This window comes from Photinus pyralis, unplaced genomic scaffold, assembly GCF_008802855.1.
Source record: "Photinus pyralis isolate 1611_PpyrPB1 unplaced genomic scaffold, Ppyr1.3 Ppyr1.4_LG1, whole genome shotgun sequence".
Taxonomy (NCBI): Eukaryota; Metazoa; Arthropoda; class Insecta; order Coleoptera; family Lampyridae; genus Photinus; species Photinus pyralis.
In genome coordinates this window covers 20,830,780-20,850,556 of record NW_022170249.1, presented here as the reverse complement: position 1 = coordinate 20,850,556, position 19,777 = coordinate 20,830,780, and the positions used below count along the sequence as shown (strand labels likewise).

General features: G+C 35.5%; 1 protein-coding gene across 8 annotated transcripts in view; it reads right to left on the bottom strand.

Moving 5' to 3' along the window:
* The window catches only part of LOC116159245 (protein dead ringer-like), a 155,198-nt gene that overhangs the window by 70,619 nt on the left and 64,802 nt on the right, over positions 1-19,777 (bottom strand). For 7 of the 8 annotated variants that reach the window (XM_031472197.1, XM_031472194.1, XM_031472193.1 and 4 more), the window contains one exon: positions 16,164-16,397. In XM_031472197.1, coding sequence (XP_031328057.1) covers positions 16,164-16,397 — 234 coding nt within the window. The remainder of the gene's footprint in view (positions 1-16,163; positions 16,398-19,777) is intronic. The other variant, XM_031472196.1, reaches the window with a different exon arrangement.

The window sequence follows — 19,777 nt, the reverse complement described above, 5'->3', positions numbered from 1 at the left end:
AGTATTATGAAAAGTTTCTAACGTCCAAAAGTTGATGCATTAAAATAATGTGTTTCGCCACACTCTCTCGTATTAAGCTGGGACCATTTGGCGTTAGGTGTGCTCACACTAAAAACACTTAAGTGTTCACGTTACCAAAAGTGATGTAAATATAACATTTTTCGGACCTGATGAGTATATTTCCAATATATTGGCAAATCCCAAACTCGTTTATCAAGCTGCTCCTCCATTTTCCACAACCTTTGTACTTTCAATGTACTGTAATGTATTTTATTTATTGTATACCCTTCTGGTTTTGAGTCACTATACCTCGTAGTACTTTCCTGTACCCTCGCAACTCGCAAGAATTATGAACTTATGTTTCGGATTATTGTGAGAACCATATTCAGCCCTGTGATGTACCATTAACGTTAAACTTAACGTGCAGGTTATCTGTAAAATACGTTATTTTGTCCATACTAAATAACGCAAAATATCGTTGTTTGATAGGTAACGTGCACGTTAAGTTTGAGGTTTCAGATACATCACGAGGATGATTATCTCTTAAAGCAAGGGGGTGTAATATGAAAGCCAAAGGTGGTACATGGTGCCGAGTATTTTGAAAGATCGAAGGCCAACTTGACGTACCTACGTAAGCAAAACCCTGTTAAAAGAAGCAGAAGTTAACAACAAACATTCAAAAGTAAGGTAGGACCCAATCCAATATGTAAAATATAAATTAATGAAACCTGAAGAGATGACCTCCATAGAATTTGAGAAGGTGATATGTGGAAGACGAAATTATTTACACTGTAAATGAAGTCACATGAGCTACTTGATGCGTTAATTTGAAAGGAATCAAGTCGATATCCTTTGGGTCATTGTATATTATTTAATTATGAACTTCTGGTACCAACTACTTAACACCCATCTTGCTTGTTGGATTAAGTATCCCGAACCTTGTTAGCACATACACGTTAATGAGCACCATATCTACTCAGGGACATAAAAAACCTATTCTTTGTATACAATCTACGAAGATGATTGCAGTGGTCTCGTTTGCAAGAACATTATTCACATGCACGTCAAACTTTGTATTATTTTCTATTTAAAATTTTCAATGTTTGACCTTTTCATTAAATCGCCGTGTGTGGTTATACCGATTTTATGGTCCGTTATTATACGACAAATTTAGCACTTACTCAAGATTTTTAAATTGCCTTTCCTTCAATAATAATCGACTCCATTGTTTTTTGGTCCCGTTGTAAAAGCGGACACGCTCGTTAACCGGTTGACGAATACAAAATTTGATTTGAAGACCAAAAAAAGGTCCTTTCGATATGTAAATGAAAAGAGGTTGTATTTATTTTAATAGAAAAAAATTTAATTGCTGCGACTAAAGCGAAGAGTCGCTCGGCACCTTTGTTGTAAGCTTAAACCTTTGAGTTTATTAATACAATGCTGTGATATAAAACTAAATTGCTATTTAAAACTTTTACGATTCCCAGAAACATATTTCATATTAATGCTGATTATTAATGTGATTTTTAGTGGAATATTGGTGGAAGGACTTTTCGCTATTCGAATACACTTTGTTTCATCCCGTAATGAATTAATTCGGTAGTAAGAGCACGACAGGTGGTCATCGTTAGTGAAACAATTTTTTTTGTAATCGTAGTGTTTATTTAAATAAAAAAAAACTAGAAGTGGTTCTCATCCAGCTAATATCGACAGGAAGAGTGTAGTACTCTGAATATTTAATATGAGAATAAAACATTAATTGTGTACTAAACCCTTCACTTGACGTTTTTCACATGAAAAGTGAGGATGATAATTACAATTAATGTCTGGAATAGTAGTTTACTCTAGATTCAAGGATTTCATGCCTTCATGTAACGCATCAAGGGAAACACGTTGTAAGGCTAGTTGGAGCTAAGTGAAGTAAGTTTGTATAATGACATTAAAGACAATATATTTAATATGGTATCCAGCGACCTGTCCATAAGGCTGGGGGCTCGAAGAAAACTAACTTGTTTTCGCTTATACAAAATTCGCCATCCGGAAGTTTGGGAATTCAATACAGCGTAATTGGTTCTGGTAAATTTGTTCACAAGAACTCTCATTTGAGTGAAACCTAGGCTGAAACTAAAACTGAAAAGCGCCCTTCATGGTATTCTAATGAAAGGTCTCCACAAAAGAAACTGTTTTCTACCAACTACCACCCTTCTTTCTTACTCCTTGCTAGGAGAGAAGAGGCTGTTTATATCCTTCATGGTACTCTAATGAAAAGTCTCAATGAAACGAATCAATTTCTACCAACCATAGGCCTCTGACTCGGCCCCATATCGTAATCGGTTATTATTCCTTACATTTCAAGAGCGGATTGTTGGAGGAGAGTCCTCACACAAAGCGAAAGGGGCGTCTAGAAGATATTCATTGGTAATGTCAAAACTTTAAGAGCGAATATCTCGAAAACGGTTTGTCGGAGGAGAGTACTCACAAAGGCAAAATGAATCGTCTGGACGAGACATAGGTGATGTGATTTTAATAGAAAAATTTGATTTAGCACTGAAGATAAGAGATAATGTTCCCGCAGAACTGATTCAGACTGCGGGTGATAAAACAATACCAACCAATCAGCTCTATATACAGAACTGGAATCATACCACCAAATTTTACGAAATGTGAAGAACTCGGCTAAGAAATATGGACAATATCGCACCCTTGGCTTGGTCTCTCACGCCTCAACAATTTTAACATTAATTATTTACCGAAGATTAGAACCTAAAATCACAGCTGTACTAACAGAAGAACAGTATGATTTTAGAAGAAGAAGAACACGATATGCCATTCTTACTCTTAGACTCGCACCTGAAAAAAGTCTGTAGAAAGATAAACTTAAGTTGCATTTATAGACGCAGAAAAGGGTTTGCAGTAAAGTAGGATATTTTGTTCTGGATGCTTAAAGAGGTTAGAGTAAAATACAGAGTGTACCGTTTCGTTGTTTTGTTAAATGTAGTTTGAGTAACTGTGACTGAATGCACTTTTAGTGTGTTAGAAAGAGTTGGTACCATTGGGATTGTAGGAATATCACTATTTCTTTTGGCGTTGAAATGGCAGTTTCTTATTTTGCGGAAAATGTGGAAATCTCATATTGAAAAGGCAACAAGCTAAATGTATCAATATTTATTTAAACGTATTTATTTACGTGAATGGAGTTTTGTTATATCTTTTTGAGGTAAAGTTATTTTCATAGGATTCCTTATATGGTTAACAGGTTCCTTTTTAGGATACGCCATATGTTTTAATTTAATTACTCTTTCTTCTACCAATATCGTAATCAGAAACCCATTTATTACTGGGGTATCTAAATTTTAATTAATTGGATTTTAGTCTGATATTCGTATTGTGGTTTTTTGATTGTATCTTTTTTTGTATACGTTGTACGATGGATTGACAGGTTAACGAACCGTGAAGTGTTGAGAAGAATGAGGATGGAATCAGCCCTGCTCAAAATAATTGGATAGGGCACATTTTGAGACACAACAGTTTGTTGGGTACCATCTTGGAAAGGACTGCGAATCCAGGACGGATTATGTGACACAACTCGCGCAGGAGCTGGGCTGTCAGAAGTACGAGAGATTAAAAGACTGATGGGGGACCGAGAGATATATGGACTGCCACAAACCAACCCCGGGGGTTGAGAATCAAAGGAGGAGAAAAAGATTATAAGAATCTACCATCCAAAATTATAGTTTACATTCGGACGCCAGAGAGACAGAACGTCAAACGTCCGTTTCTTTCCATGTGTTCGGTTAAATTCAATAAGCAGTTTCGTTACCTTTAAAATCAGTTAACGGGTTAACCCCTCCCCACATAACATTTTAACGGTCACTGTCGATTGTAGCACATGAAAATAACTGAATGCGAACTACACAAGTCAATAGTGGAACAATAAGGAGATATCTACGTCCTTGCACCACAGATATTATTCCATCCCTCATAATGACGGACGGGCAGAGAAAACGATAGTACCTATTATTTTTTAAATTGATTAAGAACAAGACCGCCACCACGGTACGCAACCATTGTTTTGATTTACTCTACAATAGTTAACATGGAGCGTATGTAATTAATTGCAGTTCAAAATATAATAGAATGCAGTGGCAGTTTTAGCACTTCTGATTTTAGAACTGAAATTCCTACTCGCAAAAAACCGTAAGGGGTGCAATTGCAACTTCTCCCCCCCCCCCCCCCTTAGTGTTCCAATTCGTAAATGCATATCGTACTTTATCTAAAGAGCCTTTTAATATTTTATATTAGATGTTTCACTTTGGCACACATTCAAAATGTTTGCAATAGTAATTAGCGGTTACAATTAGGTTATTTATACGCGAATGGCTGTCATCGCTAATTAATTTCGTTACCGTATAACCCGAAGGTAAAAGAAAATTCCATTTACGTGAATGCAGAACTTCACCTATGTATTGGAGTTTTACACATTTTTTACCTTATTCACCAGTACCGAACAGAGCGGTGGAATAGGTCATTTTCCAACAATCCAAAGCGGACAAATGGAATATTTGTTTGTGTGCATTTGGATTTAAGTTCCATTAAACTCCCCGTATGTATTGAACCTTTTGACGCGCGTTATCCTTTTCATCTCATTTTGTTTATTCAGTTAAATTAATCGGAACCACCGACCGCGTTCAGGAAAGGAAGGAAAAAATATATATATATACTACTGAAGAGTGAGAAAAAGACTCAAACAAGCACCTCATTTGCGCATCTTCTTTTCAGCAGTAATTGGACGTTAATAGATAATGACATTTATTAAATTCAATGGATACCTATACACGTTGCAGAGTGATAATAATGAGTCACATCCGGAAACCAAGTGCCTTCCAGGCTTGCCGCTTCCAGGGAATTCACATGTTATTAGCTTCCTAACATGTGCTAGGTAGCTATTGCGATAGCCGTTTTTTGAACATTTCAAAATTTCATCAAATGTCGACGTTTTAGACCATTTTAAGCAACTTTTAAAGAATAAAATTTTTTTCCGTCTGTATGTACGTACGTACGTATGTACGTACGTACGTTTGTTGGCAAATTTCTGAGAAAACGGCTCGACGGATTTTGTTGAAATTTTGTATATATGTTTTAGGCATACCGAACAGAAAAATAACGGGCCGGATTTTTGAAAAAAAATTTTGGAGCGCCGTAACGGCATCGAACTTTTTTTTTCAAATAGCAACCTAAAATTTTTATTCTATTATTTGGAAGACCTTATTTTCCTGTGTACAACCTACAAAAAATTGGGCCGGGTTATATTATCAAAAAACGGAGAAAAAAATTGTCAAAGTCAAAAAATTGTGTTGCATATGTGCAAAACGCAACGATCTTGTTTCTGAAGCAATTTAAACGAAATTTCTATGGTAAGTCCCTTTAATAAAAGCAAACAAAATTCATGCGCAAAAATCGTGTTGCGCATGCGCAGAAATGCAATTTTCTTATTTATGGAACAATTAAAACGAAATTTGGATGGTAGGTCCTCCTAATAAAAGAAAACAAAATGCATGCGCAAAAAATTGAGTTGCGCATGTGCAACATCCAACTTTCTTATTTATGGAGCAATTTTAACGAAAATTGGATGGTAGGTCCCTCTAATAAAAGCAAACAAAATGCATGCGCAAAAATCGTGTTGCGCATGCGCAGAAATGCAACTTTCTTATTTATGGAACAATTTTAACGAAATTTAGATGGTAGGTCCTTTTAATAAAAGCTAACAAAATGCATGCGCAAAAAATAGTGTTGCGCATGTGCAACATCCAACTTTCTTATTTATGGAGCAATTTTAACGAAATTTGGATGGTAGGTCCCTCTAATAAAAGCAAACAAAATGCTGACGGTTTTCTCTTCATAGCATGAGCTAGGTACAATGCGAAATTTCATCAAATGTTGACGTTTTAGATCATTTTAAGCAACCTTTAAAGAATAAATTTTTCCCGTCTGTAAGTGCGTACATATGTTGGCAATTTTTGGTTTCAGCTAGGAAGCTATTCTGTCAAGAATTTGACACCTGGTTGCATTATGCATACCCTTTTCGACCCTTTAAATTTAATCCTTCATGAAATCTTATCTATATCTCAAGTTCCAGAAATTAGTAGGTAATGGGATCAGTTCACCAAACTGAAATCTTCATCGACCAACTAAACGATTGGATCCCTTTGGTCAGCAGTCGAAGATGTGGATAAAATATGGGTCTTCCATGTGATGTAATTGCCAATGAATTTGTAACCAATTTTCCGTCGAAGACTAGGATGAACGCCCGGTATACATACGTCACTATCGGCTTTTATGCGAACCGCGCGCGGTTTTAATTGAAAGAGGTCTAATTACCCCGCAACTTTAATTGGAAAATTCCTCCAGTATTATTGCCTAGTAGACCTGTAAGTTGATTAAATGATTTTTTATCTAAATGTGATACATTTATCGTCATATTGTATTAAATCTGCTCACTCAACTTACGTTCAAATATAATAATATGAATAGCAAATGAGCTGTCTATGTGATGAATTACTGGTTTCCACTCCTCTACACCAGTACCTGTAAATACTTTATAATTACACGCCGGTCTGCTTTGATTTCGTTCTCTAATGAACGCTTTAATAGGTGTTTAAACAACTTACCCTCTCATGATCACGTTAAACAAACGTACGTATTGTATTCTTATACGTGTTAAAAAATGTAAACACTGCCTGTCTCAAATTTTCAGGATTTTATGAACTCTATTTAAAGGATGTGCTTGATCGCCCTTATATTACTCACTGGAAGCACTATACGTCAAATCGGTTTTTGTTTTGGCTGCGATGTTAAATAAGGGTTTAACCCCATCTTTACGTTTTCGTTAAAATGTCTATAAAAATCACATAATCCCAGTAACGTTTCCAGAATCCTCCGCGTGTGTCACCTACATAAACATACAAGCTCATCATAGCGATACAAGTTACCATGTTTATCCAGACATTGCACCGCATGTGCGTAAGGGGTATTAAGTGTAACCACTCGGGGTATCCTTTCTATTTTGGGCCACCAAATTTCCAAAATTTGCAAATTTTAATATTGAGCATTATGTTGTTTTTATTCATGCTCCTTAGGTTGTGTATTTGGACAATTTCCAAAACTAAATTGTGCGAAATCAACTGATGAGTATGAATCATATTTTTTGTTAGTTACTAACATAGATCATATTCAGGTGTAAATAACAATTCATCCTGCAACTATATTAAATTTACATATCATATTACACTAAGGTCACATGGAAAAGTTGCAGTACGAAAACAATAAAACTATTTGATACTAGAGTTATTTTCAAAATCTTAAACTATTTAATCGATGAGATTATTTTTGGAGTCTTACAACATTTCTGGCATCTGCATCGGTAAGAAATGATGTGCAATAAAAAAATTCTATTTTATTTTATTTTATTTTATTTATACGATCGAGATACACTATCTACTGGCAATAATGAAGTGTATTATCTCATCTTTTCGTTGTGAAACCTATTTTATTCCAATATATCATACTTCAAGTTTAAGACTCTACTTAAACGTTTTTAAAGTAACGTGACAACATTCTCCGGAAAAATTGCATCACGGTTGAGAAAAGTTCTGCTTTCCATGTTTTACTAACAGTTGAAAATCTCTTATTTGTACACTAATTATTATATAATTATAATAATGTGTTTTTTAGAAATAATTTTAAAAGTAACCCTTCTCTGTCCTAACAAACAACTTGCGCTTCCGTAATAATGGACCATAATGGCGCCGTGGGGAGAGGATGGAATAAGCTTTCAATCGGAGTATCCTCTTGTTTGAATTTTTTGAGGAGGCGGTTTGTCCAATGACATGAATTTGATAGTGAGGATAAATGTATCTTCCTTCAGGTGCGTAAAGTTAGCACCACCAAGTTTTCCAATCGAGCTGAAATGTTGCACACGTTTAGTGCTATAATCGTGCTATTTCGTGCTTTAATACCAAAATTCATGCTGCATAACAAAACAAGATATCTAAAAAAAACTGTTGGTGGTGCTAACTTTACACTAGCACCACCAAGCTTTTTAATCTGTCTGTAATTTTGTCATAATTTAGTGCCCAATTCGTGATATTTCGTGCTGTAATACAAGAATTCGTGCTACATGTTGTAAAAAGTTATTGTAAATCAACTGTGGTGGTGCTAAATTTACACTAGCACAACCAAATTGTCCGTTTAAGATAAAACTTTAAAAAAATTTAGTGCTCAATTCGTGCTATTTCGTGCTGAAATTCCAGCATTCGTGCTACATATTTTAAGCAGTTATTAGAAAAAAACCGTGGTGGTGCTAACTTTACACTAGCACCACCATGTTTTATAATCTATTTGTAATTTTGTCATAATTTAGTGCTTATTTAGTGCTCTTTCGTGCTGTAATACAAGAATTTGTGCTACACGTTGTAAAAAGTTATTGTAAAAAACTGTGGTGGTGCTCAATTAACACTGTTCTGCTGAAACACTTCATAGCAGTCTGTGAGGTGAAAAGTTCCTGAAAGGCAACAAAAAATTTGAATTTGTAAATTTTAATTCCGACTCCATTTCAAACCTACAGAAACACAAGTTTCACATGCGATGCCAATGTTCAATTATTAATGGCTAATTATTAATTCTTTTGGTGTAAAGTGTTCTGTTTTATTACTAATAAGACCATGCTATAAATTTAGGTAAAATTATTAAAGAGAAAAGGCACTGAAATTTTTGCAACTGTATAAACAGTTACAAATTAACAAACTGTCGGGCTTTAAGAAGAAGTAGCACATTACGAACCAAAGCTGGCTGTCAAAATAAAATCGCGAAATAAAATTTATTTAACAGCATAAACGTATGTGACTGCAGCCGTGAACCGGTCAACTGCATTGAAGTGAGTCGAATGTACAAAACAGCCGCTGCTTTTATGAGCTTAACCACTGTCCCATTTTCAACTGCATTTTAATGTTCATAAAAAATATTTCACGTAATTCCCGTTTCTTACAAAATCGGAGTTTTTAGGGATTTTTTCGGGCGTGTATAAAGCTCGACGCTTTTAACAATAAATCAATTTAAAGAAAATAGAAAATCCACGTCGAGATAAATGGGTGAATCAAGTTGGCAGAGCAACAAATCTATCGACGATAAGAAGTATTGAAGTCCTTTAAGAAGCGTTTGCCTGAAATCGCCCGAACCTCTTCATTATATCCATGATTGAGTCATTTAGCTCCCCTGTGTGTGAGATTAATACATGTGTTCCTGAATGGAATTATCTGCATTGAATTCGTATCAATTTTGTATCCTTATTATCCTTAATCACGCATCCTCGAACATATCCCTTTATTGCTCGCCGCTTGATTAGGCAGGTGACCGTTTTAACATGTGGATGCGACCACCCCCCACAAGTGATTTTGTTTGTAAAACAATTGTTGTGTCGGCAAATTAATGCATTAAGAAAATAATCAAGTAACTAATTCGAAACAGCGTTGCACTTAATCAAGTTGGCTGGCAATGTGTAGCACAGCTGTCTAGATCACATAATCCCAAACGCATTGACAGGGGTTAGAGGTTAAATTTAGCCTCCCGTACCTTAATACCCCAAAATCATTCATTTAATTTTGTATTTCCACCCTTGCTTAAATTTTGACGAGTTTGCGAAAAAAATCCGAAGCTTTTGGGGACGTAAAATAATTAGATCCTAATTCTTAATGATATACCAGCTGAAATGATCAAGCATTGACGAGGAAGAAGTGTTTCTCTTATTAATTGGTGCCGTTTTTCAAAAAATAATCTGTTTGCCAGACAGAAAAATGTGTTCAGACTAAAAAGTATTTATGTAAAATTTCATCACATAAAATTGGATTAAAAACAACAAACCGTTTTATTACCCAAAATTCGGTTGCCTCTCTTTAAATGAACATAAAATCTGTCAATACGAGTTGTTAAATTAAAACGGAATCATTCTTGAAATATTATCAGTTTTAAACGCGCCACATTACGTTTATTGCCTTCTATTCATCACTGTATAATTTTAATCTCGGTTATTGCAAAGGAAGGCCAATCGTCAGATTTTTTCGAGGTTCGAATTGGTCTATCTGCATCTGCACAACTGGCAAACATATGACGCCTAAGATGAGACCGGATGCTGCGTGCCAACGATTGATGTTACGGAATTCATATTGACTTTAAATACGCCAGATTTAATTCTTAATTTGCCAAATGTAAATCTAAACCTTTTTCTTGTAGACAATTACTGAATGACATGACAACTATGTTGCGTTAACGTCGAATAAGCCAGATTATTGCCAAAAATATCTTCGGCCCATATTCTACGACGTGTGCAATACAAAAGGAACCAAAAGTCATTCCGTAATTATAAGAAACGCATTACATAACGGCTGATTTTGAAAGTTCTACATCAACCCTACAAGAGATGATGCACGCATGCAAGTTCGCGAAAAGGTTCCATTTTTGGGCATAAAATTTTCCCAATACAGAACGTACGGCGACCAAAAAGATACTAGGATACGAGTGGGACATATTTATAATCATAAAATAACCGTTTTATACGTTAAAAGATACTTGGTAAGATTTATTCCGCGGCAACCCCTTTCTTCGTTATTATTGCCTCCGTATGTTAGAAATACTTTTCCAATAGTTTCGGAGACAACCCTAAAATCGTTCTAAATCCGTCTTAGCCGCCTAAATCGTTACATTAATAAGACACATGTCTCTAGCAATCGATTTTGCGTATTTGAAATTCCCCTACAAGTTTCCAAAAATACGTTTAGAACCTCTCTTAGCTTTTAAATATCTTTACGTTTCCTTTTAATATATATTTTCGGTGTGGCATCATTTAAAATGTTACCATTTAAAAAGTCACCCTTCCATTTCATAAATATATAAATAAAAATCAATTATTTTTAGAAGTTTAAAGAGGCGAAAAACGCGTTGCAAAAGTCCTTTTACAAAAAAATATAGGAAAATATTATTGAAGAATTAAATCAAAGTAAAAAGTGAGACGGCTTCCAACTGTATCCTGTAGTAAAATGTTAATTCATTGATAGTTCCTTTGATATTGAATTAACAGCTAGTAATACGCTTTGATCTGTACCGGCCATGTAAATAAGCTGAAAACTTAAATACGATACCGCCAAACTTGGGATAACAAAAGATTTTATAGCTTGGGAACTTTGCGGTTTACGAATGTATGAAATTAGAATTCTAAAAACTATTTCTATGGTTGTGTTACAATTGCAATAATAAGTACAATAGAGTAGGTAACGTGGAATACATATGAATTTTAATGTGTGTAGCATGTAGATATTTTAAATTTTCCTCATTTGTATTGTCTTTATATCAGCAATGTTGTATTGTAATTTATGTTAACAAAATTGTAAGGTAAATAAGTAAACTACCAATTGTTATTATCTGACTACAATAATGTACAAACGCAAGTAACACCTTTTCCAGTGTTTCATTGCTGGTATTTTACTGTTAACTTCACAAGAAGAATTCGATCACAATTCTATCGATGGAGAACCCCATCACTCTCAATCTCACTTTTATTTCAAGAATTTCATTGCTCTCTTCAAAATATACAAAAGTGGCAATGATTTCCGGTTATCCGGTGATCCGGAAGTTCCAGTATGCGATCGGATAGATAGTAATGTCACCTATAAAATTATATTTAACAAATTTTTCGTATATCGTCAAATAAAAGAGATATTGAGGAGACCGTATTATCCTGAGCGCACTGTTTAGTACAATAAAATTAGACCAATTTTCCTCCAAACCCAGACATTTATAATTAAAATTATTAAGGGGGACCTCTTGGAATATGTTCGAACACCTTCCAGGATGACACTCAAAAAAGTCTCACGACCTCCCTAGTGGAATAGCCGGGAATCCTGGGAATTTCAAGTAAATCGTTATAAATAACGCAATTTACATTTTTTTGCATACAAGACATCTGAGATTTTAGATTTATTCTTTAGTACATTCCAGTGTCCTGGAAAGACTGTCATTTCCATAGGTAAAAGCTAGAATAAATATAGACCGACGGCAGGACGCCATATTTAAATACCAAATGACTTTCTATTGTTCTTAATATGTTGATGTGAATATTTTCAGTTTCAGGGCTCCAGGACACCTGGAATTTATCACCAATTGATATTCCCAATTTAAATGCAGTTTAGGTAACCTTGTATGCTAAGAGTTCTTATACCTAGGTCTTTATTTTTCGCTGTTATAGATTTCTTTTACTTAGTTCTTTGTTTTGCCGTTAGAGGCTATCCGAGTGTTAAAGGTTTCTTTTACAATACTTCTTTGTCTTGTCGCTAGAGTTCATGCTTTGTACCTTTCTGCACTTAATGTTATTACTTATTATGAAGTAATAACGAGCAGTACGGCATACCTACACGCCCCTCCTCCCAAGCGCCCTCCAGTGGATTTTGGCTTCACAGTGAGTCCCCCTCCCCCCAAGGCGAGAACCTGTTCGAGAGGGAACGATTTTAGGCCCACTGCAGAAATTTTCATCACTTTTCCAGGATATCCAGGCTGTCCCACTAGGGAAGTTGTAGGACTTTTTTCATCGGCATCCTGGAAGGTGTCCGAACATAATCCAGAAGATCTCGAATTATAAATGTCCGAGTCAATACCTAATTTTACTGCAGTAATATCAGTACGTAAGAAATTGGTAATAGAGGGGCTCGAAACAATGGTTATCAAAATAAACTAAAGACCCAAATAAAGTAAAGGTCCAAAATGTTTGGGGGTTGCAAGGTATCAAAACGTTTGATTTTTTTCTCATAGAATGGAATAAGCGGATTTACCATAGCCTTTCGGGAATGACCGAGATGTTTACACTCCGAGGGAAAAATGTACATGGGCAGGAAATTCTACGATTTCTTCTGAATATTTACAAATACCTGCAAATCCTCGAATTTCCCTCGCTACAATTTCTGCGGCTGGGAATGATCTTCTCTATTTTCGCAAATATGTCCAATCAATGTAATGGGGTGTTCGTGACCATAATTGTATTACGTAAACCCCCTCGTATAAGGTTAGCAATAAATATGCAAAAATATGTATATAGATGAGAAATTTTGGACTATTCGAGACCCAACTAGCTGTTGTGATTGTGAATCATATCCCCTGATCAAGTACCTATACATTAACCCTTAATGAAATAATCGATAGTTAATTGTCAAGATTTGCTAAATAGTAAATTAATCTGTAGATAATTTTATGAAAAATGATAATTTTATTACTCGATATGAATAATGCGCAAAAAATGCTAATAGATTAGAATTTGAATTGTTTCTTATTAAAATAATATCCACACATTATTCATATTCATAACGATGTACCATTTGAAGAAAGGAATGATGCACTTGAATCATTAGGGCTTCATTTTGTTAATTTTTGATGTCATAATAATAACTCCGGAACATTTTTCCACATTTTGAGTTGCATAGTATAAATGATACGCATTCACTGTTGTTTCTTTTCAAGACTCTCTCTTAAAAATAATTAGCTACTTAGGTCATAATACTTCATTTTAATCAGAAAAATATTCCTTACAAAATATAAATTGATCGCAATAAGAGGAAAATACACTGTATTATGCTATCAAATGGAAAACTTCACTGAAACCATTATATCCGAATTTCCCTTAAAAATTTACTATAACGTTACGGTTTCGACCACAAATTTGTACCTACTGGTCTTAAAAATTCAAAAATTGCAAAAATGAATAAACAGACACGTTCACTTTTTATATTCGGTTAAAAATTAAGCCATTTCGTCCCACTACATCAACATCGTAGCTCCTACCTGTAAGATAACAGAGACCATGATGATCGGCGAAAAACGGGCACTCTGTATAATTTACCTTTGCGATCAAAATAAAACTGAATGCATCTAAAAACATCATAAATCAACTTTAATGAATTGTATACAAACTAGTTTTCTTCTTTTCTATCAGCAACGAATAGAACTATCCCCATCCCAGTCAATTTATTTTAACCTTATTCGTATTCTCATACACATATATGGTGTGATACTAATAAATGATTCAGTTAATTATAGTGAAAGTAGAACGAGTATAAAAATAATTTTAATTGTATCCTACTCATTTTAAATGGAACAACGAAAATGTCAGTGGGGGGGGGCTTTTTTATGGGTGCCCTGCAACATGCCCTACAAACTAGACCAGAAACAAAAGCGGAACTGTATTTATTAACTACCATGTACCTATGTCTACATGAAAGTGGTAGATTTTGATCAGTCAGCACACAGTTTTATTGATTCTCACTCAAGGGTGGAGATCCAGTATCGGGAAACAATGTTATACTAAGGGGATGACCCCTGTCCTGCCCTATGAAATATTGTACTGACTCATTCAACCCCTCGGGGTGTTCCTATTGATGTAGGCTCTTGCAATGTAGATAGAGCAGGAACCTCGTGTATGTTGCCAGGAAAAGATCAAGAAACGAAGAAACAAAAAGGCTGCAAAATACCATCCATCCATTCCGTAGTCTACAGAGTCCACAAAACCACAACGACTAGTGTGCAAGTAGACTCAAATTTTGTCTACTTTGAAAAATAGTACTATTTTGTAGTTGATGTAGTCGGCTCCAATTTTTTGGGGTTGAGGGACACGAGCAACATATTATGTGAAAAATTTACTTTAATTACTGGTTTAATAAAGGGCTTAGGAAAATATCATGGGCTATTTTTTCGAGGGTCGGTAATAAATCGCCATCGCTGTTCTAGGTGAATTGAAGTCTTGGATTTGTATTTTATCGCTCTCCAGGATATCACCTTATAATTGGAAGACTAAAAGCGGCAAAAATAAAAGAGCGCGTTTAGCGGTGGTAATTTAATAAAGTGCGCGGTACAAAAAGATGTTTGCTATGAAATTTCGTTCGTTGGGTATTGTTAAAATGAATAAAATAAATATTTAGCGCTAATGTTTAATAACTATAAATCATCGAGCAGCGCTGTAAAACTTCAAATTATATTACGCCAAATTATAATCGTACTCAGAACGGCGAGTTAAACGCAGAAATACATTTTTTACATTTAGAAACAAATTAATGGCGAAAGGTAGGTCGTTCCTTTTTACCTTAATATTCGTTAATAATAGAGACAAAGATGCAAACTGCAGACGTTTACGATTAAATAAATTTAAAAAATGCACTGTAATTCCTTTGCTGATGAAATTATGCGCCATAAAACCGGCGAATAGTATAATTTATATTTAGTTGGACCTTCGAAGTATTCCACTTAAGTAAGTTAATAACGCATGCGCGCTTGAATAAAAACATTAATTATATGTGCCACTCCGATGCTCGTAAATGTTCAATAATTTTAACATCAAAATAGTACAACAAAATTGCACCCTCAACTTCTTTCAAGCTCCACTTGAAGATTACATCTGGCACCATTTTAACTTTTTTCCCCAGTGACTCTTGGGTTGTAGCCTCTTGTCATGAAATTTGCCATAATATACTACCTATAAATCTAAATAATTCTGTCTAAGTAAATATAAATTACGAACGTAAAATTAAATTTGCTACATAGTTGAATTGAGGTTATACCTTTTGGCATCATTGGACAATAACCAACTTTTTTATACACCTGTTGGAATAAAATTTATTATTAAAGACGAAAAGGAGCGACTTTTACGATTCCAGTTCACCAGATCGAATTAGAATCTTTCGCCCCTTTTGCAAATTATAGCGCGGGGTAAGGTGTACTTATGCCGCTTATGGTAATTATGAGCTAGAAAATAATTTTCGTAGAAGTCGTCGTTATTTCTAAGTTATAATCTTAGTTCATTGTCACGCTGAATTAATATCAGACATAAACAAACTCCTGGGGTTCATACCCAATCCAGTCGAGACAATATGTGAATTGGTTAAACGTAGGTGTTATTATATTTTAATATGATGCACCTAATGCACGGTTTGATTTATTGTAAGTCATGAATTATTGCACGGAATACATGAATAATGTATTTAGTTAACTATTATCTCCCTGTATAATTTGATAAGTAAAATATGGTAATTGAATTAAAGATGGAAGAAAAAGAGAAACTACAAACTATTGAAACGTACCTGACGCACCTGTTTGAACTGTTCTTCGAACGACCATGTCTGTTGGGACGAAACGCTACCCTCCGACGAATGTGAACTACCCGACGAAGGCGCCGCGGGTTGTGGTGCTAAAGGTGGTAAAAATGCGGCGGCCGGGTGTTGAAAGGGAAAAGGTACTGGTAATTGAAAACTATCTGGCGCTGATGATGTTCTATTTGGCATTGGGAAGCTTAGGTGTCTACTATCGAAGTCCTCCTGTAACAAAAGGCAATATTAGTCATTAAAATTATTTCCTCGCCGTTATCGTTGCGGGTTGCCACCTTTCCATATACAGTGATTTACTTATGACTAAGTTGGCGTTAATGGCAAAGCCTAAAGGACACACTGTAGAGGACATGCAAATTAAAAATCGTTCCATGGGGATATTCTCCAATTATTTTTGCGGGTTGTCTTCCCCCACCTCCCTCTTAAATAAATGGTGAGAGTAATTTTGTCTAAAATGACAAGTTCGGTTCCTTCCAACTATCGTACTAGTGCTGTTATAGGTACTTCTATGCTTTTTTTAATTCTGAGACCTAGCGCTAGGATTTTCGTGTTGGCGCGGTTCAGTACAACATCAAAATTATCATTGTATTTAAATACAATGATATCATTTGCAAAACTTACATTAGAAACCGCCACACCCAACCCTTCCAATAGCACTGTCTACCGAATAATGCAAAAAATATTCGCCTCGCAGTAGACGATTAGTGAAAAATTTTCTCTAATCTTCACCTTCAAAGAGTGAAAGTTCGTGAAACAGAAAAATGGCCCTAACTAGTGATGCAACGCAAGTGCCAATCAGAGCATGCAATAATTGATATTTTATTTATGAAACTAGCTTCTCGGCGGAGGGGAGGGGGGGCTTTTTTTATTCACAAGAATTTAGAATCCGCCTGAATCACAATTCAAATTATAGTTGCAAGAAAGATCAAGTCTTACGGAAATTTTCCGCAAAGCCGATGTCAATAAGGGATCGGGGAGGAGGAGGAGGATAGGAATTAATGAGACGTTTCATTAAGGAATTATATCCGACCTCGATAATGGATCAGAGAGGTGATCGATAGTTGGTGGAAATCTTTCGTTAAAACCTGTGAATGAAATACTATAAACGATCAAACCAATAATACTGTGGTACCCCCATTTGATTTGACGCAAATTAGTCGTCGCTTGTAAAGGTTATGCCCGTTTTTCTTCTCAAAACGCCTCAGGACATAAAATTTTGAAGAGCACCTAGCACACCTTCAAGGTACAGGCTACCTATTGCAAAATTCTAGAATAATTTCCTTAACAGTAGTTCAAAATCACAGAAGTGGTACCGAACGAACGGATCTACGCATCCATGTAAGCGATGATTGCGCATTTTCCTTTCCTGAATTCGGCTCCATCCATTTCCACTGACCACCAGTGCGGAAATTCTTTTACGAGTATATAGTGCGTTCGGGATAAGAGAGTCACCTCAATATCTCTTTTATTTGGCGAGATACGAAAAATTGGTGTACGAAATAAGTATCTTTGGAACCGGAAAAACTTATGAACCGGAATGGATTTAGAATCAGAATCTATATAATTAGAATTAGAAGGGAATAGAACCGGTCTTCATTTTATATCGTGCATTTGCAAAAGAATAACAGGTGCCATTAGAAAGCACAATCATTTGTTTCACTTTATCTAAGGTTAAAGTGATCACTTTATCTATCCTTACGGTTAAAGAACGGCTTATCCTACTCATTCAAATCTATTAAAATGTCAATTTAACATATGCTATAAAATAAAAGTTGTTATATTTCCATTTTGCATAAAATACTGCTCTCGAAGCTTTTGTTTTCAGTACCCTTATCTGATTCATGGGAGTACCGCATGTAGTTCGATTCTCGACTGCATATGTTGCTCCTTCATCTCGCGCGGACTTCAGCTCTTGTGTCTTAGCATATACGAGAAGGGGGTTCTCTAATTACCGTTTCTTCTGTATTTATGTATTGCTTGGGCGACTTTAACATGAATTTCTCACATGCACTTGTTACGTAATGCATTTGTTACGTGTTAAATTAATTGAAGTCGATGCTGGAGTAGAGCTATGCTTTTGGTGTGTCTTTTTGTACATGAAATTGATCATTTTAAGAGTTCTTTCATCTTAATTGAACTGTAGGTTTTTGTTTTACCTTATTTGATTGATCGTGTCTTGCATTAATGATGTCTCGTGTTTGTTTTTATGAATTTGTTTAACTGCATATGATGCGATACCTGATTTCTATTGTGCAAATTGCGACATTTGACTTGTGTATTTCTCTTGTATGTAATTAGTTGTAGTTGAATTATTTTTGTAGTTTTAAGTGTTAGTCCAACAGCGGCTGACCAATGTGTGCGTAATATATTTTTTAGCGCATTTTTTTTAAATTAAAAAAAAAAGTGGTATTGTTTGCGTTTTGCCCGTCCCACTGCCCCCCCCCCTCCACTCATACTTTGATAAGAGGACAGAAAGAAGGGTAGTATCTGGTAGAAAACGGTCCCTTTCGTTGAGACCTTTACTTAGAATACAATGAGAGATAAAATTAATTTTTAACCCCCCCCCCCCCTCAAGCCCCGTCGCTCACTGATCTCGAAAAAGAGTCACACGGGAAAGTTATAGTTTGTACAAACCACTTTATTTCGATATGACCTTTCTTTAGAAAACCGTGAAGGATAGAGCATGTGTTTATCCACCCATAAAGTTTAACTTGGCACCAATAAAGGCATGCGTATGCAAAATTTGAGACCAATTGGTTGTCGTATGTAAAAGTTATGCACGTTTCACTTTCAAAAACAGCATCTCAGGAAATAATTCGTGGGGGGGGGGCCTTTTAGACAGCGGAATTTGATTGCCGTCTGGCAAAAATTCCAGGACTCTAGGACCATTCCCCTAGAAGTAGAACGGCAGAAGTGGGTCCGGACGGACGGACAAAACGCAAACAAAAGCAAATTTTTTTTAATTCTTAAAAAATGCGCTAAAAATATAATCTTGATACTGCTGGCAAGGCAAAAACCACGACAAGCTTATTAAAAACATAATTTTGTCGATTGAATGCGTCGTTTCGAGAGATTTGGCGTTGTGAACGTAAAAACTCGGGATTTGAATAAGAAACCTGAGAGTATTTTTTAGAGATATTTAACTCCATAGTTCGCATTGATCCATAAAGGTCTACCGTAACTGTAAAAAATTTATAATTATTGATCTGACAAAGAAAAGTTATCGAATCTGGACATGAAAAGTAAGTGTGCATTTTATTTATTCGTGCTATATAATATAGGTTTGCCCTTTTTGAGTCCTTCTGCACAGTTCAATTTTGAACAGCTTTTGGATTTGGAAAGAATATATACAATATACTACAAAAATCTACGGAGATTTGAGACATTATTAGTGCGTCCTGTTGACTGGGGATGGAAAACAATCAACAATGGACTGATTCCCGTTTCTTGTACTAAAGAGCGGCTCTAACACACCTGCTGAAAAGCATTTCTTGCAAATGGCGACAGGGTTGCGGTCCAGCTTGCAGTTGCGCTTGATATGTTCCTCAATATGCAATTATTGACAAGGCTCGGCATGTGCAAACGTAGCA